Source organism: Gracilinanus agilis, chromosome 2 (assembly GCF_016433145.1).
Source record: "Gracilinanus agilis isolate LMUSP501 chromosome 2, AgileGrace, whole genome shotgun sequence".
NCBI lineage: Eukaryota > Metazoa > Chordata > Mammalia > Didelphimorphia > Didelphidae > Gracilinanus > Gracilinanus agilis.
The window spans coordinates 638,249,657-638,273,238 of record NC_058131.1 but is presented as its reverse complement, the minus strand read 5'-3'; the positions used below and the strand labels follow the sequence as shown (position 1 = coordinate 638,273,238).

Sequence of the window (23,582 nt, the reverse complement as noted above, 5' to 3'; positions counted from 1 at the left end):
AAAAAAAAAAAAAACTGGAGAAAAGTCTCTTCTTGCTATTTACCCATCAAAATACTGACAAATTTTATTTCTTTGTTTCTTTGGTTCCACTGCCTGTTCACCTCCTCTAGGATTTTCTCCATCAGTTATCCCTTCTCTTCTTTTTTTGCTTCCATCCTTAATATCTTCCTTATGTACCCACAAAGATGCTTGGGTTTCCCTTATTCTAGGGAACTAGGGGAAGGGGAGATGGGGCAACCTTAACTCAACTTGCTTCCCCTACAACCTATTAGTTTATATTTCCTATTCCTTTTGCCCACTTGCTAAACTTTTCAAATGTTGACACAATCATTATCTTCACTTCCGCTCACACCCCTTATTCTCCTGAAATCTGGCTTCTGCCTCTACCTACCTATTGGAATTACTTTCTACACAGATAAACTCTTACTATTCAAATTCTTATATTTTAAAATGATTTTTCAATGACTATTAAATGGTCACTTCCCTTGTTAGCTCACATCCTTATCTACCCTCATTGAGTAATAGCTTTAAAAATTGTTTATTAAACACCACCAAATGTACAGAGGAGAGGCTATAGTTTCAGGGTTAGAGAGCAAGTTTGAAGAATGGTACAGCTGCTTTCTTTGATCACTCAAATATCTAAGACATTCATTTTTTTTCCCTCGGGGTGTTAACTCCAGGCAAAAGATAGGGAGCAAGGTTCTCTTTACCTTGGAGGACTCCAATGAGCACATTCAATGGAGTTCCATTTTCCCAGACTCGACCTAAATAACATTTCTAATTAGACTCTTGATTTTCATTTTCTTCCTTCTATAAACTATCTTCCACACTGCTGCCAAAACAATAGTTAAAAATTCTTCCCAGTTGTCTTTTCTTATTCCTCATCCACCTGGAACACTCTGTAGTATCTGCCACGACTGACCATTGCTCTCATTCCCTTGGTTTCTGTGACACAACAAACTCCTGTCTCTCCAAATGTGTCTTCTGATTCCTTCCTGTCCCTAAATATAAATGTTCCCCAAGGTCTTGTTCCTTACCTTCTTCTTTTTTGTCTCTATTCTCTTTCTTGGACATTCTGCTTTTTCTGATAGATTCAATGATCCCTTCTATGGGAAAGATTCTAGGTTCAATTATCATATCTAGTGGAATGATTCCTAAATGTATCTGTAGCTCTGATCCCTCCTATGAAATCCAGCTCTGTTTCTCCAACTACTTCATAGGCAGCTCAATGTGCATATTCTGCCGCCATTTTGAATTAGTATTTATAAAGCCAAAGTGACTCACTCTTAAAATCTGTTCCTCCTAGTATAGTGATGGCAAACCTATAACACGCATGTCAGCACTGACACATGTAACCATTTTTGATGACACACAGCGACATACAGAGAAGTATGGGGGCCACATGCAGAGGATGAAACATTTGCTGTAGTGTAGTGTAGACACTCTGTACGCTATAGATGACAATTCTACCTATATTGATTTACCTATTTTGGTTTATTAAATACAGTTATGTATTATAATTATACATTTTTTGTTATTTAAACTATAAATACTATGAAATTATAGGTTTTTTTTCCTCTAAGTGACACACCACCCAAGTTATGCTTGGGTTTTGGGCGAATTTTGACACACCAAGCTCAAAAGGTTGCCCATCACTGTCCTAGTATATGTTCTATATTTTAAAACCATTACAATCCAACCAATCATAGAGACTGGAAACTTGAATGATCTTCAATTTCTTCCTTCTCAACTCTTCCAGAACTATGTAAATGAATCTTCTCAATTATACCTTGACATTGTTTCTCACACATCATTTCCCTTCTGTTCTCATTGCCACCATTCTGGTTGGAACCTCATTTTCTCTCTAACTTGTGCCATTAAAATTGCTTCCTACCTAAATGGTCCACTTGTCTCATATCTCTCCACCATCTTATCCATCCTAAACAACATTGTGAGAGTTGTTTTCTTTTTTAGGAGGTGATATTCTGAAATTCATTAAAATTGCCCATCAACTAGGAACTGTTCAATAATTGAGAGAATTATTCACATCAGAAATATTCCTAGAACTACTTCTTGATGTAAAAGCATAGATTATCTAGGTTTCATGAGTTATTCAAATTCATCTGGTCTACCATGTTTGGAATAAAAGGATTCCTCATGGAAAACGGAAATAACTCAGAAACATTAATGAATTAGTCCTATTGTCCATAACATTTAGGATGAATAGACAGTTGTGGTGTACTATGAAAAGCATTTGAACCCAGTCACTAGATCTAGTTCAAATGTTGATTCTGCTGTTCATTAGCTATTACTCTTGGCAAGTGATTTATACCCTTTGTGGGCTGATTGCATAGGAGAGACAACACTGGGAAAAGGGAGGCACTGAAGATAACTTGGCTTTTTGTTATAAGTAATTTGGAAGGTCAGTAATACTACCCAAAGAGAAAGTGTTAGGGGAGGACTTTATATAAAATCCTTTAGAAATGTATCCAATGCCAATGTTGAAATGGTTTTGGATATTTATTGATGATCAGAGCACTGCATTAGAAGCGGTAAATTAAAAAGAATCTTCCCATAACAAATTCAGAGAAGCCTCAGAAGACTTTGATAAACTGATGTAAAATGAAGTGAACAGAATCAACAAAATAATGATAGCAGTGAAAGTGAAAAGATGAACAATGAAAAGGATCAAAATTAAATGCCATGCAAATATAATGACCAACCTTGTCTCAGAAAAAGGATGAAAAAAGGTACATTCCTTCCTTATTTTCAAAAGTAGGGAACTAAGGCTATAGAACATTATGTAGTCTTTCAGACTCAAGTGATAACATTGCTTAGTTTTTGGTGAAACGGTTTTTTTTTTAATCTTTGTTATAAGAGATGGCTCTCTAGGAAGGGAAGAGTTATATTTGGAGGGGGGAATCAATATAGTAAAAAAGAGATAAGAATAAACTTTTTAAAAACTCTAAAATACTCCCTAAGTCCTTTAAAGTGCCACTTTCCCCCTATGGCTTATTGTTCTATCACATTGCATGTTGCAAAGGATGAGGTGAGATATGTATTCTATGTAAGGCAATCTTAGCACCTTCAATAAATACTTAAATAACTTTTTTGTATTTGTGAGGAAAAAGAAAGGTCTGAGTTGATATTATTTTTTTATTTTCATGAAATATTAGAATAGAAAAGAACACATTTTATTAGTAGAATATTAATATTTCAGGACCACCTGTATATTAAATTCTTCTACCATCTATATAATTCCATTACTTTGAAAAGACACAATAATAGTGCTATCATTTCATCAAAGACCTTAATGCTTCAAAGCTCTATTCAGATGATTTTTGGGAGAACCTTAATTATTTGCAAATGCATATAGTTAAAGAGATAATACAGTCTAACAAATCCTTTTAAGACATTTGCATTACACTTCAGAGAATGTTTAATTAGAGGTTTGAGATAAGAATTAGTGAGGAAGTGAAAACCACCTATCAAAAGAGAAAGGAAGCCTGATGTTGGTGTTGTGGTGCATACATGGAAATGGTTCTCAGAGCTGAGAAAACTGTTTAATTATTGTTAATTGAAGGAATTAAAAGACTTTAAACTTTTGTGTTTGTTTGAAGGTAAGGCTAGCGATGTCTCATAATCTTAAACTCAACATTTCCAAAATTGAACACATTCTCTTTCCTAACCCGCTAAGATACCCTCACTTCCTATTACTGTGAAGGATACTGCCATCCAACATCGTATGAAAAAAATTTTTATAAGAACCAAAAATAGTGCCTAACACATAGAAGGTACTAAATAAATAGGTATTGCCTTCCCATTTTCCTAGTCACTCAGGCTAGAAATATGTCATCCCCATCCTCCTGCCATATCCAATCTACTGCCAAGGCCTATCAATTTTGCATTTTTGTATCTAATATTTGCTTTTTTCTTTCTTCTAATTCTGCCATCACCCCAACTAGCTTGATAACAGGAGTGTTCAAACAACTATTTTAGAAGAACAAAAACTATAATCTAACCAGCTATCACTGAATTTTCTTGACTAAAGCCAATCAGTAGTTTTCAACATAAACAAAATACTTGCCTATTTTAGTTCCTCTTGGGGTTTTTTTTTTTTCAGTTTCTCAAAACAATGTATGTATACATTCATAGGCTCAGATTAAACGATATATCTGTTTTTGAGTGGTCAGATCTATGTAGAGAATGGATAAAGGAAATTAATTAAATGACCTCCAGGGGGGTCATCCCTTCCTCTACAATAAACCCATTATCCTATTTTGGTCTCTTTGGGATTTCATCAGCATTGAGGGGCTCACAGGTGAGGAAAAGGAGTTAGTTACTTGGACATTGATGGCTTCGATGACTTGCCCAGAGTCACCTACAGTCAGTAGATATCAGAGATAGAATCTGAAACACTGCTGTCCTGCCTCTTTCCACTACTCCATGTTTCCTCTGTTTTATTATATGAGATAACTAGTTGGGAATCTTTGTGGAAGTGGATGAAACACACACACACATATATACACAATCTCAGGGATCAATAAAACGCTTGAATCCCAAGCAGCAAGGCTTACCTTGTGATTACATATGGCGCAAAGCAAAGCAGGAACGTCCCAATGAAGGTGCTGATTTTCTTGGTGGCCCGTTGCCTTCGTCTCTTCTGTTCCTCCAGACAACGTTCTCTCACACTGCAAGACATTATAAACCAATATGTGAATTGTGCCCCATGCCAGAGTTTACAAACGTCCTTTAGGGAAGAATGGATCAACAACATATCATAGATTTAATGCTGAAAGCTATCTTAAGAGTCATTCTAATACAACTCTCTCCATTTATAGATGGAGAAATTGAGATCCAGAAAGATTAAGTGATATCTCCAAGGTCACACAGATAATAAGAGACAAAGCCATGTTATCTAACTTCAAATCCAGTGTTCTATCCACTTTACTTGGCCTATCTTAATAGACTGAGTGCCCAGATGCCCAATAGTGTCCCCAATTCATCTTTATCTCCTTGCACAGTTCAATATTAAACTCCTGGAGACTTCTGCTGCCGTGGATTAATATTCAACTATTGCTGAAAGTTCCATCTGAGGATTCATTTAACACTCAGATAAGCCTGGAAGAGAGGTGAAGCGTCTTTTCAGTAACATGAGAAATCTGTGGCAAATGCCAAGAATAGAACTAGAATCTCCATCCCCAAACCACACAGCCTCTTCCATGATTTCATCCTATCCAAAGACATTTTCTTTATTTACTTAAATCTTTGCTCACCAGAAATCCTCCCTTCCATCATCTCTGCCATCATCCAAATGTAATCACCTCCAGGTAACCTTTTCTTCAATGTTTTGTTTCTTTTATTAGAAGGCAAAATGATACAATTCCTATCTTGTGTCTTTTTTCTGCCAAGAATAATGGTCTTTGCAGTGGGAAGAATAGAGGGAGAAGCATGAATAGGGAGCCAAAACTCAAGATAAGTAGAGATACAATAGGAAAACAAGTGGTTCTTGGTGCACTTTGGTCACCTAATCAAAGAGAATTACATCCAAGGCTGCACTTCAAATTAAACCCAGTGATCATGGAGAATAGAAAGCATCCTAAAGGACTTGGAAAGGGCAAATGCCCATATTATCAGAATTAAGAAAGAGTGGGGTCTAGGAAACATACATCAGTGGACTAGACTTTGGTCTCTGGAAAACTTTTAGAATATATTGTTAAAGGGATAATTTTTGTTCACAAAAAAGGAAATCCATGAATATTAATGGCTTTACTAATAAAGACACAGTGTATTCTGATGGAAAGATTACTATATTTAAGAGTGAAGAGGAACTGAGTTCAAATCCTATCTCTGCCACTTTCTGCCTCGGGGAAAGTTACTTAACTGCTTTGGCATATCAGTTTTTTCATATGTAAAACAAATGGGTTGGACTAGATAGCACCTAAGATCCATCCCAGTTCTAAATCTCTGATTTAGATTTAGAACAGAGAAATTAGAGAAATACTATTGACTTAAGTTTACCTACATATCAGAAATGCATTTAGAAAAGTCTCTTTCATACTCTGTGCCAAATAAAGTAATGTGGGCTAGATGATGGTGTGATTAGGTGGAAGTTGAACTATTTGAATCACAGGACCCAAAAAGTATGACTGGAGAGAAGTGGATTTTATCTACACAATCCATTTTATTGTTAAAGAAACTGAGGTAAACAGAGGCCAAGTGACTGGCCCAGGGTCATTTAGGTGATAAGTGTCTAAAACTATATTTGAAACTCAGATCTTTCTAACTTCAGGTCCAATGCTCTATCAATGTACCACCAGCTGCCTCTGCCTTTTTAGAGAACTTCTACAATTTTAAAAGGACTTCCATCTCCAAATCCTAACAGGTGGCCAGATGGCATTGTGGAGAGAGAGCTGGCCCTGGAGTCAGGAAGACATATATTCAAATTTGACATTAGATTCGCTGTATGTCCTGGGCAAGTCATTTAGCCTCCAACTGCCTCAGTTTCCTCAACTGTAAAATGAGGATAATAGCAGCATCTACTTCATGAGGTTGTTAGAGGGATCAAATAAATCAAGTTCCCAGCACAGTGTCTGGCACATTGCAGGTGCTTAAAGTAGGCTCATTTCCTTCCAAATCCAATCTTTGTCTCTTGCACATTAGTGTTAGCACAGTATTATGCATAGAGTAGGTGTAACACAGAATTTTATTATTGTCCTTGAAGAAAGAGCCTTTGTTTTGAACATTATGATTTTTGCCTCCTCTTCTGTATCATTTGACAGTTTGGTAAAGCCTATGGACTCATAATAATTTTTAAATGTCTAAAATAAAACACAAGTTTACAAAAGAATCCAATTATATTGAAATAAAGATTCCTATTCCTCCACTAAAATTCATGGACCTATGTTAAGAACCCCTGCTTTAGAAAATCATATACACTGATATCTTAAGTGCAGGCTAATGGTGATGACTTTTCCAATCCATTTCTTGCAGTGACTGATAAGTACATATTACATTTGCCTATTAGTATAAAGAGGCTGGAAAAAGTAGCCCCAGAAAGATAAACACAATCATAATATTTAACTTGCCATAAATATCAGAAAAGCAAATATGGGAACAGTTTGTTTGCCTCCATTAAAAAAAAAAGAAAAAGAAAACATATTGCATAACTACAGAAGGAATCCACAGGAGGAATGATGGTCAAGCCCCCACAGGATATGGAGCCATGACTTTCAAAGTCAGAAACACTAGTGGGGCATGGAGACTCGGAAGGGATTCAGCAGTAAAAATAGAAAAAAAAATCTGAATAGTCATGGAAATAGTCATTAGCAATGTTTAATTCCAAAGTGACACTTGTACTATTAATGTGCAAAGAGTCTTTTTCTCCTTTCAGCCAAGTAGTGTGTTTTCAGGCCTAATTGAAATTGTCCTTAATCATATTTCCTACTGCAGATAGACCGATTAATTTCAATTTCTAATGACGATTACTGAAATTTTACCTGCTATTTCTCCTCCATCTTTTATTTGGTCTCCGCCATATGCCATATTTCTTTAGAATTGTTTTCTCATGTCCCACTGGTCATAAAATGAATTGCAACAGCTTAACTGCCAGGGAAACTGCATATTGCTTGATGAAAATGCATCTAAGGAATGCACAGATTAAAAAAATGTTCAGTGCAGAGAAGCATGGTATGTTATTATATAATTATAGGCTATTAGGGCTGGAAAAGCCTCAGGGAGATCACCTAATTCAGTGCCTTTATATTTACAGGCGAGGAAACTGAGGCCCAGAGAGATGAAGTCATTCACCTAAAATTTCATATGGATTAATGACAAAGCTGGTGAGAAAATACAGGTCTCCTGACTACTAGTTGAGTGTTTTTTTGACCATCCTGGGAAATCTCCCTTAATGAATAAATCAGTCTCCAATAAGAAATGGGACATTAAGGAAACATGAAAGCCAGAGTATAATGGTTGTGAAGTAAGAGCCAATATCTGTGATTTGTTTTGTTGGGGAGGGGGTGGGTGATGATGATATGCAATAGAATCCCAAAGTTCTGGAGCCTGAGACAGCATCAATTTTAGATCAACTTCTTCATCTGACATATGAGAAAATTGAGATGTAGGGAAGTTAAGGATTAAAAACAAGAATTTTAATCTAAGACTTCTGATTCCAAAGCTAGGGTACCTTGTGCACTCCTCTGGAGCTCCCCAAAATGCACCAGAGACCCCTTCCTTCTGGAAGATCCCTCAACTCTCAGACTCATACTTCAGAGGGGCTCAGAAGCACCTCCACCTAGGAGCCCCCTTAGAATTCCCAATTAAAGAAGGAGTCCAGGTCAGCAATCTTTTAATTTCCCATCAAACTGTACTCCCCCTAAATCCATCATGTCTTCAAGGGGATATCTCCCTCTCTTTTTAGCATCCACCTTCTTTCCTAGGAGAATGTAAGCTCCTTGGGGGTAGGAGCTGTCTTTCTTTCTACCTGTATTTATATTCTTAGCATTTAGCACAATGCCTGGCACATAATAATCTGTTAACATGGATTGATCTTCCCTAGCACCCCACTGGGAATTAGTTCTGCGAATAATTTACTGTATGACATTAGGGAGTAAGAAATACCTGAGTTTGAATTTGGCTTCTGATACTTGCTGACTGTGTAGCCATTACCAAATCACTTAAACTTCCCTGAGCCTTAGTTAAGTGAAAATGGGAATAACCTACCAGATTCTAGAGGCTGGGTGGAATTAAGAATAGAGAGCTGCCTTCAGGGTCAGGAAAACCTAGGTTCAAATTCTGTCCCAGTTAAATTCAGGCTGTGTGACCCAGAGTCAGTCACTTTGGAGCTCAGTGCCCAAAGCTATAAATTGCTGAGAAAGTGCTTAGAAGGAGGCTCCTCTAAGGAAGTCTGGTCTAGTCTCTTCCCACATACCCAAGGGGTTACTTCAGATGGAAATAAGACATTGGACAAAAATAGCTTTGCAAACTTCAAAGCAGTCTATAAATGCCAGTTGCTGGTGTGGTCAATCTCTAGAGGCCTCAGTTTCTTTATCTTTCAAATGAGGATTTTTTAAACTGACCTTTATATAGTCCTTTAGAGATTGCAAAGTGCTTTTCATTCCTTATCTCATCTGAACTTCAAAGCAGAAGCTGTCTTCAAAACTCAGCCCAGCTACTCACTGGTACATCCATAAAATGAGAGCATTGGAATCAAACCCAGGTCTCCTGGAATCCAAATCTCCAAACTTTCCTATTTCTGTCGAGGACACCACCAGTTATCCAGATTCAAATGTAAACCATTCGACCCTGTACTCCTTGAGGGATGGGACTGTTTTTGCCTGTTTTTTAAATCCCCAGAGCTCAGCACAGTGACTGGCACAGAACAGATGCTCAAGAAATTCTTGATTGGCCATTCCCTAACTGATAAATGGGCAAGGGACATGAATAGGCAATTTTCAGATAAAGAAATCAAAACTATCAAAAATCACATGAAAAAGTGTTCTAAATCTCTTATAATCAGAGAAATACAAATCAAAATATCTCTGAGGTATCACCTCACACCTAGCAGATTGGCTAATATGACAGTAAAGGAAAGTAACAAATGTTGGAGGGGATGTGGCAAAACTGGGACATTAATGCATTGCTGGTGGAGTTGTAAATTGGTCTAACCATTCTGGATGCCAATTTGGAACTATGCCCAAAGGGCTTTAAAAGACTGTCTGCCCTTTGACCCAGCCATCCTACTGCTGGGTTTACACCCCAAAGAGAACATAAGGAAAAAGACTTGTACAAAAATATTTATAGCCGTGCTCTTTGTGGTGGCAAAAAAAAAAATTGGAAAATGAGGGTATGTCCTTCAATTTGGGAATGGCTGAACAAACTGTGGTATCTGTTGGTGATAGAATATTATTGTGTTCAAAGGAGTAATGAACTGGAGGAGTTCCATGTAAACTGGAATGACCTCCGGAATTGATGCAGAATGAAAGGAGCAGATGCAGGAGAACATTGTACACAGAGACTGATATACTGTGGTAACGGTACTAGCAGCAATGTAATGACACAGGACAATTCTGAGGCCTTATGAGAAAGAATGCTATCTACATCCAAAGAAAGAACTGTGGGAGCAGAAACATGGAAGAAAAACAACTGCTTGTTCACATGGGTTGATAGGGATATGACTGGGGATATTGACTCTAAACCAGTGATTCCCAAGAGGGCACCACCGACCCCTTGTGGGTGCTGCAGCGATCCAGGGGAGCGGTGATGGTCACAGGTGCATTTATCTTTCCTATTAATTGCTATTAAAATTTAAAAAAAAATAATTTCCAGGGGACTAACTAATATTTTTTCTGGAAAGGGGGTGGTAGGCCAAAAAAGTTTGGGAACCACTGATCTAAATGATCACTCTAGTGCAAATATCAATAATATAGAAATAGGTCTTGATCAATGACACATGTAAAACCCAGTGGAATTGCTCACTAGCTACAGAAGCAGGGTGGGAGAAGAAAAGGGAAAGAACATGATTTATGTAACCATGGAAAATAGTCTAAATTAATTAATTAAAGAAACTAAAAAAATAAAATAAAATGAGAAAAAAAAGAAATTTTTGATTGATTGGCTGACAACAATGGCCTTAATTTTGACTATTCCTGCTCCACCATCTCTTTTTATCCATTCAGTTGCTGAATCATATTTAGTCTTCTTCTATGCCAATCTCATATCTCTCTAATTCTCTCCATTTACACAACCACCAGCCTAATTCAAAGACCCTCACCAGCTCCAGGCTGGACAATCAAAAGGACCCTTTCATTGAGTTCTCTAAATCCAATCTCTCCCCTCTCCAATCCATCCTTGGCACAAGTGCCAAATGAATATTCCCAAAACACAGATCTCACTGAGTCATTCAAGAATTGCCCAAAATTCCTCAGCTAGGCATGGGAGGCTTTCTCCTACCTTTCCAATCTCATTTCTTTGTTCTCTCTCTTTATACTGCCTGATAGAGAGCTGAGGCCAGGAGTCAAAAAGACCTGAGTTTAAATTTAGCTTCAGACACCTGCTGGGTGACACCGGACAAGCCTTTTAACTTCTGTTTGTTTCTTCAACTGTAAAATGGGAAAAATAGTAATAATAGCCCATACTTCACAGAGTTGTTGTGAGGAACAAATGAGATATTTGTAAAGCACTTAGCACAGTGTCTGGCCCGTGGTGGGTACAGAACAAATGCTTGTTCCTCCTCTCTGTCTTCCCCTCCTTCCTCAGTGATCCAGTGATTTGGTCTGCTAGATGCTCTACAGAAAACATTCCATCTTCTGCCTCAGCTGGGATAGTTTCTTCCCTGCCAGCCTCCTGCCCACAAGATGGTATAGATTCCCTCTTCCTTTCTACCTCAGAGAATCCTCAGCTTCATCTAAGAATTCTACAAGATAGCACCACTCAGGGTTCCTTTCTACGCATAGTCTTCCCCATTGTCGATGCTCTTTCTTCTAGAAATTATCCTGTAGAAGAGTTAGTTCCTTTGTATGAACTGATCTGTATACACATCATTTCACCCAGGGGCAACATCAGTTCCTTGTACTCAGTGGCTCTCATTTCTGTCCCTATTTATTAAGCACGTTACTGAATAAACAGCTGTTGAATTTAATTCCTTCCACATCTGTCTTCTGATCCAAGTACACAAGAGGTCTCAAACTCAAGGCCATTTCCCAAGTGTGATCAGATGAAAATTTAACTGGGAAGTGTTTAAAAATAATAATACAAATACAAAAAAGCATGGATAGTGTTCATTGATGGTTCTCTAAATTATCATGCAGCCCACGAGGATCTGTTTCATTTCCATTGTGTCACCACTGTAAACACTCTACTGTCAGTCTAAAAATCTCCCCTACCTGGGGGGCATGTAGGTTGGTCCAATGGAGAAAAGAGCCAGATCCGGATGCTGGAAGTCCTGGCTTTAATCTGGCCTAAAATACTTCCTAACTGTGTGACCCTGGGCAAGTCATTTAACTCCAACTGCCTAACCCTGCCTTGGAATTGATATTTAGAATAGATTCTAAGACAGACAATAAGAGTTAAAAAAAAAAACTACCCTACCTACCTCAAAGGATTATTGTGAGCCAATAGATGACAAAATGCTTTGTAAAGGTCAAAGTCTCATAAAACTGCAAAATGCCATGGATATCATTGTTGGGGAAAGCCCAAGTATTCCTGATCTTTAAGTGAATCAGGCTGAATTTTAAGTGCTCCTTGGTCCATATGACTCACCTGTTACTGGCACACAAGCCAACCTATCCCCGCCATTAAAGGGGAGGTTGGTGTTCTGGCATGAAGCCCGTGGGAGAAGGTGACTACCGAAGGCATAGATATATTCCATTCCTTGAGTCACCACATTAGCCTTCCCTGAAGGCATGTGGAGGTGGAGGAGATTTCATGAATTGGCACTAGTAGAATCTTTTGAGATCTTCCAAAAATAACCAGCAAGAGCCTAATGACTCTGCAGTGAATGAGACTGAGCCATTATAGCAAAGAGATTTCACCCACGAGGTTGCAAAAGGCAAAAAGGGGAATTGGGTTCCCTTCCTTTGACTCTGTACTGGCTTGTTGTTATTGTTACAGGGAAAAGGGCTGCTTGAGGGCAGGGACTGGGTCTCATCTTCTTTATATTCCTGATACCTGGTACGATGCCCTGAATAAAGTGGGGTTAGGATTCAGTAGATATTTCCTGAATTCACGACCTATCTACCATAAGTATCTGGAAAAGTATCTGGAAAAAAGTCCAAATTAGGGCAAGGATAATTTTTTTTTCAAAATTTAAGTGGCAGTGAGCAAAGAAGATGAGAGTAGTAAGTGAAATTTTATAAAATGAATTTTGTGCAAAAAAAAGAAACAAAACAAAAACATTGCCTTAGAAAAAGCAGCTATCTTCTAGGAAAGCCAGGTATTATCAATTTCTACTGAGTCCTCTTGTGCTAAGGCTACCGAAGGTAAGATGAAGTGGGTGTTGCAAGGGCTCTTTGGTAACTTGTACTTTTTCTTCAAGCTTTGGCTCTAACTTAAACTCCATTTTTAGTCTTAGCAAGCTCTTCAATTTTCTCCCCTTCTTCCCTCCCTTATTAGTGTACATCTTCAGCCAGTCTTACTACCACAAAGTTAGAAGGGAACTCAGACATCATCACTTGTTTTACAGATTGGAAAACTAAAGCCCAGCGTGGGGAGGTGCTTTGCCTACAAAGATGAGCAAAATGGCAGCATGATGGAAATTACAGATTAGCTTATTAATTCCTATTCCAATATTCACTTTCATGAGATGGATAATTCAGTGCTTGGATCCACCCATTCAAGTGCTTCCACCATCCAATGACAATTTGTAGCTCATCAGTGTCCCTTAGATCCCCATCAAGTGTCAAAGAAAGAAGAGATCAGTCAGCAATATATCTAAAGTTCTACTTAAAGTCACAAACATGGAAGAAATTCCTAGAAATGAGCCTAGTTGCTGTGCAATCCTCCCCATTTTTAGCATTCTGCCTCTTACCAAAACAGCAGCCCCACAGCAATAAAAACCCCTTGCCTTCCTAAAGTTCCTGTCATATTTTTCCTCCACAGTCCTTTTCAGCATCAGAGTGGGAATGTTTTTATACCTGTTATGAAAAGGAAACTGGCTAAGAAAGATCACAACTTCACCAGGGAACAAGATATAGTAGAAAGAGAACTGAATTTGGAGTCAAATAACCTGGGTTTGAATAATGACTGCAATATTTACTAGCTCAATCAGGCATGACATTTCAACTTTCTGAGCCTGTTTCCTCATCTGTAAAATGGAGGAATTGTACTAAATAATATCTAAGATCTCTTCCACTGAATAGTAAGTTAATTGTAAAGTTAGGGTTCGACATTCTTGACATTCAGATCTGGGATTTTTCTACAGAGAACTTTAAAAGATGCCTTCAGCTGTCTTGAAGAGCTGTCCACTCTTATTATGTCATTTTTGAAGTATCTACCTAAAATGCTCAGGCAGAAACTGAGGCACCAGAGGACAAACGGCTTGAAACTCTTTCTCTGGTATTTTTAAAAGATAAATTTAGGTGGCCAAATGTTCTTCCAAGGTAGGCATGTATGCATATGCCTTGGGTTATTTTTTCAGTCTGAAACCTGACATCTAGTTTCACCTAGACGAGATGAGACACGAAATACATACCACTGTCAGGTTTAAGGAGAATAATCTCGAGGTGTGAAATAGAAATTCCCCAGTTACAGTCAGGCTGTATCTACTCAGGCAGTGTAAAGGGAAGAATACCATGCTTATGTGAAAATGCTATTATGAAAGACAAGCCCCACTGAAAAATTCAGACCCTAGATTCCTCTCTTTTCTTTTCCAGACATTGTAAACTAAGCTTCTGTCTCTCTAGACTCTAAAATACCAGAGAGTCAGCTATGATAATCAGAGTTCTTTTTCTTGTCCTGGGTTTTCATGACAAAGTGTTGAAAAACAAGACACTAATCTGACAGCAGGGATGTATTCAAAGATGAAAACTCCAGGGCGTATCATATGATCATTATTAATCCAACCCAATTGCCTACACCACACCCATATCATAAAGCTATACAAGGAGAAACAATGATCATAACGGTGGTCCTAAGGACCTGAGACATCTTAGAAGTCCTTCTGAATTATCAAAGAATCACTCAAGTATTTTAGTATAATGTTAATATTAAATGTCTTCATGTGCTTGAATTCTATGAAAACATATATGTATGCATATGTGTGTATAAGTAGATGTTCTTATTTGGTCATGTACCATTCTTCATGACCCCATTTCAGGATTTTTTGGCAAAGATACTAGATTAAGTGATTTGCTTAGGGTCACACAGCTAGTAAATGTCTGAGATAAGACTTGAATTCAGGTCTTCCTGATTCCAGACCCAGTGCTCCATTGTACCACCTAGTTGCCTAGACAGATAGTAAGGTAGAGAGGTAGAGAGGTACACACACACACATCTAAGTAGGTGAGTATGAATATGGATATATATGTAGATATATCTATCTATATATATGTGTGAGTGTTTATACAAATTATATATAAATGAATGAATGAAAGAATTATATATAAAAACTCACTTAATTCCTATTTCCCAACCATTCTTATAAGTGGGAATATGATGTTAATTCTTTGCCATTTTACTTCCTTCTACCATATTGGAGTAAAAAGAAGCTAATCTTCTGGTCCTCTTTGAGCCCAGTTTTTGTTGGCATGCAGAAACATACCAATTATATATGGGAACTTGATTTTCTCTTAGGTTAAATTGAATCTCTCTTCCAGTTCTAGACCAAGATCCTCTGGCCTCATAGTGTTGTGTAGTCTTTGACACTTACTTCAACACTTACAGTTTTCCTGACTTTATATGTGTGGATACTGCCTCCTCTAGAATATATGGCTCTTCTCTGTCTTAATAGATGGTCTTCATGAGCTCCTATGCCTAAAACAAAAAAACTCTCTCTAATCTCACCTAAAGGTCAGTCTGCTGGTGATGAATCTCTCTGAACCTAGGTAAAAGTGCCTTTTTTGGACAACAGAAAAGAATACTGGCTTTGGAGTTACCAGGACTTAAGTTCAAAACAGCTCTTCAACTTCTTACATGGCTAACCTTGGACAGATTATTTAGTCATTCTTGGCTTCAGTTTTCTCTTCTGCCAAATGAGGAGTTTGAACTAAATAGTTCTTAAGATTCCTTTTGGTTTTAGCTTTATGATCCTGTGATCCCCAGAGGAGTTTGGTAAGACCTTACAGAAATTGCACAGTGTTGTCATATTCTATAAGACCCTTTGCCGCTCCGTGCCATGAGGTAGAATCAGAGCAGGATTTTAATGAACCTCTTTACACATCACTGCCCTTCTGTGCATGATTTTTAGTTGTGTACATGTCTTATCATTACTATTCAATTATAATCTCTTTGAAAGCAGAGTACTAACTTCACCTTTCTGGGCCACTCTTTTTTTTTCATCTTTACATAAAGCCGATGAACTAAATGATTTCTGAACTCTCTTTCAGTCCTAAATCTTAAGATCTTAAGACTCTATCATCTTTATCTTTTAGCTCCTCCAGTGCCTAGCATCATTTCATGTGTATGGTAAATGTTTAAAAAATGTTTGTTAAATTAATGAAGCATCTAATGGTTAGAAAGCTATACAAGTGACAAATACTAGAAATTCTCTCATCTCATTATTAGTGTGGTAACTATAGAAACCTTCTTTAAGAAAATGAAACCTAATTTTAGTGTTATTAAATGTTGTTCTTTTAATTTAAATTTAAGGAGGAGTTCCCTGGTCTTATGATAGCATTCAAGGTGGAGAACGAATCTAGGTATTGCCTCAATTATCCTCTTCTATCAAAAATCTTATAGCAAGTATATAGGTATACATATAGCATGTCCCCAAAATCTTGGTGAAGTTTAAATCTATCCAAAATAAATAAATAAAAACTGCATGGAAACTTTTGGGATACCCTGTACATAAACAGATAGATAGATAGATAGATAGATAGATAGATAGATAGATAGATAGATAGATAGATTGATAGATAGATACATAACTGATCATGTATAGATATTCTAAAAGCCAAGAGTCTTAAAAGCCCCTAACATAAGGAAATGTATAATTGAAAAAGAAAGTAGATTACTTATAGAATACTATATGGATACCTAGGAACGATAGTGGTATCCACAAAACATACAAAAACCCAAGAAAGGCTTCTAATACATTGAGTAATTCCCACATGGAGAATCTATGAAAGTGGAATGTAAAAAGGAATCACTTAGAATGAGAAGTCATGGACTAGTAGCAATCTTTATTTCTTGTCTGGGTGCATACCATTGGACCATGCCAAGTCCCTTCTCTTCCCCATTTTTTGTGTGCTGTATTCTCCAATTAGTTTGTAAGCTCCTTAAGGGCAAGAACTGTTTCAAATTTTCATGTTTGTATCCCCAATGTTTAATTCTATGCCTGGCAGATTGTAGGAACTTAATAAATGTTTATTGACTGTCCTTGTAGAAGATAAAAGAACATTAATGATGAGGTCATAGAGCCATTTAGGAATTAAAGTATATATTGCTGAAGTTCAGAGAAACTATATTGTGGCAAATTCCAATCCCAAGAAATTCAAATGCCAGTATCTTTGCCAAGAAAATCCTAAATGGCGTCATGACGAGTTGGGTGTGATTGAACAATAACAACAAAGCCTGGACTAGGGTAACCTTGAGAATAGGAAAAAGAATAAATGTAAGAGGAAGTGATGGTAGTAATAGTAGTAGTAATAGTAGTAGTAGAATCAATAAGGCTTTGTAACTTTTTGGATATATGAAATAAGGGAGAATGAAGAGTCAAGCGTGACTATGACATTAGGAATATGTTGCTTGGAGATATGGATGTAAAAATTCACCTCCTTAATATTTCATAATATTAATTTTAAAATTTTCTCTGCCCCTGATTCTTTGAAGGGAATAAAAAATCATCCTTCTTTGAACATGATTAAGAAAGGCTTATAGGCAGGCTATAATTGTCCTCTACATTTCTCTAGCACCAAACTGGGTTATTTCCATTATAGTTGCCCATCTTCATAGGTGTTTAATGATGATGTACACCTCATTTAAACTATATTTAGTTTAAACACTGAAACTCTTAGTGCTGGAATCCCAATTAGTTGTTGAGAGCATCTGCTCAGAAAAATAACTGCTGATAGGACCATGACTCATTGAGAGTCAATTTGTCTCTACCTTTATCACCTTTTCTCCCTCTAAATAAAGACTCCATGGAAAAGTTACTCAGGTTTGGAGCCAGAGAACTCAGTATCACATAAAGTTATTTGAATCCCAAGGAGACCTTGCCTAAGAACAATAAAAGGCAGGCATTTTTCCTGAGTAGATCTAAGAGAGAATTGGAGCGTGGATTACATTGAGAATGATGCATTAAAATGTGTATGAACCCATACAATTTAAACTAGATAAACTCTTACAGCCATCCCTCATTTTAAATTTGATGATTGGTTTTAATTTTCACAAAATGAGGTATGTGGTTGGCATAGCATCCCGGAACACTGGATTTGGAGTCAGAAAGAATTCTTCCCCAGACACTCATTGGCTCTCTCTCTCTCAGACTCAGTTTCTTCCTCACTAAAATGAAATACTAATACTATCTACCTCTCAGGGTTGAGAGGATAAAATGATTTAACATATGTAAATGCTTTTCAAACCTTAAAACACTGTATCTATGCTAGTTGTTGTTTATTACTATTATTACTAAATGGTAATTACAATCTGCTATCATAGCTACATTTTAATTATGGCCTGTTCAGGAAAAATTGGTAACAAATTCTTAATCTTAGTAACAGTTCTAAGACAGAAGGACAGGGACCAGGCAAATGGGATTTAAGTGACTTTCCTAGTGTCACACAGCTGGGTAGTATCTAAGGTTACATTTAAACCCAGGTTTTCTTCACTCTAGGATTGGTACTATTTCTACTGTGCCAACTAACTGCCCCTAAAAATCTATTCATTTTCAAAGGGGCTTTTCCAAAATTATCAAATCAATAATAATTATTTGGTTAACAAAATTTGGCTAGTAGGGTTTTAAGGGTGCCTTGAAAATGGTAATTTGCTCAAAGTTCCCTACCAATAGGAAAATATTAAAACACACACACACACACACACAAACACACACACACACACACACACATACACACATACCACCACCATGTGCTCTTCTGGGAACAGCATGGAAATGTCATGGTATTGAGGCCTGAAACAAAGACTGGAATCAGATTCTGCTTTGATTTTTCCCTCTCTCTAAAAGAATTTGTCCTCCCTCAGGGGTCTCTGTTCAAGCCACTGTGAAACATGAAATAGTAAGAATCAGTGTATTAATGGAATTCTCAGGATTTTTTTCCTTTTCTTCTTATTTTACTTTCATTTGATTGATTGACAGTACTCAACCACCTTTAAAATACAAACCTAAATCTATAGATCTAGCTTCTGAAGGAATCTCAGAGGCCATCTAGTTCATTTCCACCTTTTACAGTGGAATACGAGACTGAGGACAGTTGTCTAAAGTTCCACCATCAGTAAGAGTCAGGAGCAAGATCTGAACCCATATCCTCTGAGCCTTCCCCCATTTATAAAGCAGTCAGGCTTGGACTAGCTAGCTATGTGGCAAAATGGATAGAGAGCGGGAACTGAGGCTAAACTAGGCTAAAACATTTACTGCTTGAGTAACCTTGTACAAATCACTTTAAATCTGTCTCAGTTTATTCTTCTGTAAACTGTGGATAAAAGCAGGATTTACTGCNGAAATATATCTATATCTATATCTATATATGTATATATATTTATGTATATATGTCTATATGTCTTGGAATCAATACTACGTATTAGTTCCAAGGCAGAAGTGCAGTAAGGGCTAAGCAATGGGGGTCAAGTTGCTCAGGGCCACACAGCTAGGAAGTGTCTGAGGCCAAGTTTGAACCCAGGACCTCCCATCTTTGGGCCTGGTTCTCAATTCACTGAGCCACCCAGTTACTCCCAGAAATATTTTTTTTTAAAAATACATTGAAACCTAAATAAACATTCACCCACATCTATACTTACTAGTGTTTATGTGTATAAAGGTATATCTTTGAAGTAAGCCTCAACTCCCTCATCTGTAGAATGGGGAAAATAACACCTTAAGGACCTCAGAATTTATTTCTGAGGAAAGCATGTAAACATATATAAAATATGAAATAAGTTATTATGCTAGTTATCATTATTATTATCATAGCAAGGCAATTACTTTCCCCAAATTCATTAAGATCCTCTTTACATTTCTATTTTGAAAGATAATTATCTCAGCCTAAATAAGGCAATGAGATTTCCAGAAGGCTCTTATTGGTGAAAAATGTTGATAGAACTGGCCCCCCCTTTCCCCATTAGGAAGCACCATCATGTGCAGTTATTGGATCACAGGTTTGGAACTAGAACCTTGGAGGTCATCTGGTGTGATGTGAAGTGAAGGAAAGGAGTCCACTAAAAATAAAATGATCAGTCCAAGTAGGGAATCGAATCCAGATCTTCTGACACCAAGGACAGAATTCTTTCTAGCAGATGATGTTGTCTTTCCTACTTTGAAATTCAAATGTTATCTCTCTTATCAGCAGACAGTGATAGTTAATAAACAGAAGATGCTACAACCTGAATATTTATTTTAGTGGACCCTAGCAGGAAACCACTCCAAATTATGAAATTTGATCACTATTTCCTATTTCCAGAAGAAGCTCCAGGGCTCCTTGAGTAGAAGAGGCATGCTAATTTGCATTTATCACTAACCCACAGCCAAACTCTCAAGGATTGTCAGCACCACCTGTTCTCACAGGAAGTGACACCATCGGTCCCATCAGCTTTAACTGTGTGGGCTACTCCTGCTAGAGCTCACAAACATTGCCTACGTCAGTATTCACACAGTTACGCAGCCAACACCCCCTTCACTTGGGTCCTAGATGACAAAAACCTAAGATGCTCTCTCTATGGATTCATTAAGGCACTGAAATAACACCTTCTGTGAGGCACTGAATTTATCACTTTTCTATCCTCCCCTTTTTTCACAAGGAAACCTAAGGTGAGCCAGGAACACCTTTAGTCAAGATTCTCCCTGAGATGTTACACTGGGGATAAAAGTGAATCTAATGAGGTTAGCATGGATTCATGAGTCTCTGCCCTCCCCCCAGTGTCATCTTAAGAAAGAGGAGAAGAGTTTAGGTTACAACGGCGGACTTAAAGATGCCTTGTAGACCCGGGACAGCCATCTCTCCTTTGGGAATACCAGAGAACAAAAGGATGCATAAAGTTAGGGAGCCAGATGACACATGCCCCCATCGTCTATTTAGGAAGGGTGTTATAATATGAATGCAGAACTCTTCCAGTGCCTCTACCAAGAGCAGCAAGTATAAGATGAAATCCCTCTTCCCACGGAGGGGAAGCAAGAACTGAAAGGCAGGAAGAAAGATGTGAAATCTCTGGCAACTCCCTCTGCCTTTGCATGTATCTCTGTAGCTCTCTTTTGTTGGAAACAGCTCGCAATCTCCTCTCAAACTTTCCCCTCCGTCTTTCCGCGTCCCTCTGGCCCAGCCCCACGTCCCCCTCCCCCCTTACCTGGGGTGTATGTCCACGAGCAATACCAGGGTCTGCATGGTGATCACATCGATGCGCTTGCAGTGGAATCGGGCTACCTTGAGCACCTTAAGGTACGTGAAACACAGCACGATGAAGGAGAGGAGGAAGCTGAGGGCGTGGAAAACCCCCGTGAAAACACCGAAAGGGACCCGCTCCTCGTGCCTCTTACTGTACAGCGTGCAGGAGGCATAGAGGTGATGGAAGCCTAGCCAGGACAGGGAGAGAGCAGCGATGGGGAAGGAGATGGAGTGCAGCCACGTGTAGCCCACTATGAGCGCCGCGTCCTTGTAGCGCATCTTGGAGTGGTAGCTCAGAGGGAAGACCACGGCGACCCAGCGGTCTATACTGAGCGCGGCCATGCTCAGCATGGAGTTAGTGGTCAGGAAGGTTTCTAGGAAGCCCACGATGTGGCAGAGCCTGTCTCCTCCCGGCTGCTGTTTATTCAGCATCCCGGCCAAGGTCAAGGGCATGTTGACCACGGTCATCAACAAGTTGCAGCAGGTCAAATTAAGGATGAAGAGCCCAGGCACTTGCTTGCGGATGTCAGGGCTGTAGAGGAAGCAGATCAGCACCACCACGTTGGACAGCAGCGAGACTGCAATCATTCCCACCAGCAGGCAAGCCAAGCTCACGTCCCAAGAGTTCATGGTGCGGCCCTTCAGAGGAGGGACCTGTGGGCAAAAGGCACACCTTCCGGATGTCCGAGGAGCATATTGAGAGGAGAGCTCATCTCCTCACCCTCGGCAGCACCGCTTCTGCCTGGGTTCCCTCTCCGCTCCTAGCAGTTACTGACTTGGCCAGAACCATCTTACCCTGTCCCTCTCCTCCCTTTCTTGGACAGTTCGACAATTTCGGTCACTGCTCTGGTCCTCTCTCCACCTCAAATACTGTTCGCAGAAGTTGCCCGGAAGCTCTAGGGTCAGTTATCCTACCACTAGGTAAAGAGAGCCAGAAACAAGGCAGCCCTGGCTGTGGGCAAGACTGTTGAGTGCAGTCCCGGACAGGGCGACTCTGAAGAACGCAGGTATTCTGAGAAGAGGCTCTCCTTTATCAGCTGGCGCGCAGGTCTCCTCACTCTTCTTCCGTTCCCCCCTCCTCCTTTCCCCTCCCCTTATCCCGTTCTCTCTCTCTCTCTCTCTCTCTCTCTCTCTCTCTCTCTCTCTCTCGTTTTTTTTTTTTTAAATTTAGCTCCTTAAGATAACTGATCAGACAACCCCCACCCCAGACACACAAGCACACTAGCAGCTCAATGCAGAATGACTTGGCTGTGTTCTCCCTCCACCACTCCCCCCTCCCCGCCCCAGATCCGCAACCCCTACTTTGTACCAAAGAAAACTCTCAGTGTGGAGGGTGTCCTCAAAAGCAATAGAAAGGGCTGAATGAAAGGATTTAGCAATCTCATGAACTCTCTAGGGTGGGCTGTCTCAGTTCCCACTCACCCCAGTCATCAGACTTTCCCCACAGCTGTTGCACACTTGCTGACAGTTACTGCCAAGGCTCTTCCTTCTCTTGCTTAGCAGAGCAGGGAAGAACAAACCTCAGGTCCTTTAATGGATGATTTGCTCAGAGGAGGCAGGGTTCTAGAGGCTTCTCATCTTCACTGGCAAAAAAAAAAATGGCTTTTCATTATCTAGGAAGCAGGCTACCCACTACTCAGATGAACTCAAATAATCCTTCCTGCTTTTTGGAAACCTAGGTCAAAAGGAGGAGTGTTATGAGTGTATGTGCTGGGGGTGGGGCTATGTATTTCTACAAGTGTACAGAGCTTTTAAGCTTAACTACTGCCTTAGCTCTGGGCAAAAAAAATGTGATTTTAAAACAAATCTCCCTGGGAGGGTTATTGTAAAAGGTAACCCCCACAGCAGCAGCAGCAGCAGCACACCCCCTATCAGCCAGGGTTAATGAACAAGTTGATCTATTTTCTTTTCAGCATCAACACACAGATTTCTCGTTCATATGGTTATGGAGCTCATTTCTGCCTATTATGTGAATGCTCTGTGGATTATATAATGTGCCCTGTGCTGTTCAGCTGAGATCTCCCCATGAGGAATAAAGGAAATGAGTGTGCAGTATCACAGAAAAGGGCTGAAGATCAACATAGGTGCTCCTAGTTATAGATTATAACAGAAACAAAATGGCATCAGTGGTACAAGTGTCCTCACCATAGATAAGGAACAATGGAGATGACTACTTATTTTGGTTTGCTCTTAAAAGAGACAGAAATAGAGAAAGCTTGATTTAATCACTTTGAAGCATCTGCTTGTCCATGTAAGAAAAGCCCCCATAACAGAATGAACTTCTTGCTTTATGTCTGGAAAAATAAAGCTTCTGAACAAGATATGGCCCTTATTGGCTTCATGTGCCCTAATAACCCTTGTTGACTTCAAAGACTG

At 38.9% G+C, this 23,582-nt stretch overlaps 1 protein-coding gene across 1 annotated transcript in view; it reads right to left on the bottom strand.

The window, feature by feature from the left end:
- GPR26 (G protein-coupled receptor 26) overlaps window positions 1–21,836 on the bottom strand; it is a 35,910-nt gene extending 14,074 nt beyond the window's left edge. The window contains exons 1-2 of the mRNA XM_044662617.1: window positions 21,169–21,836; window positions 4,578–4,691 (exon numbers count right to left, since the gene is read on the bottom strand). Coding sequence (XP_044518552.1) covers window positions 4,578–4,691; window positions 21,169–21,836 — 782 coding nt within the window. The remainder of the gene's footprint in view (window positions 1–4,577; window positions 4,692–21,168) is intronic.
- Window positions 21,837–23,582: the final 1,746 nt, after the last annotated feature.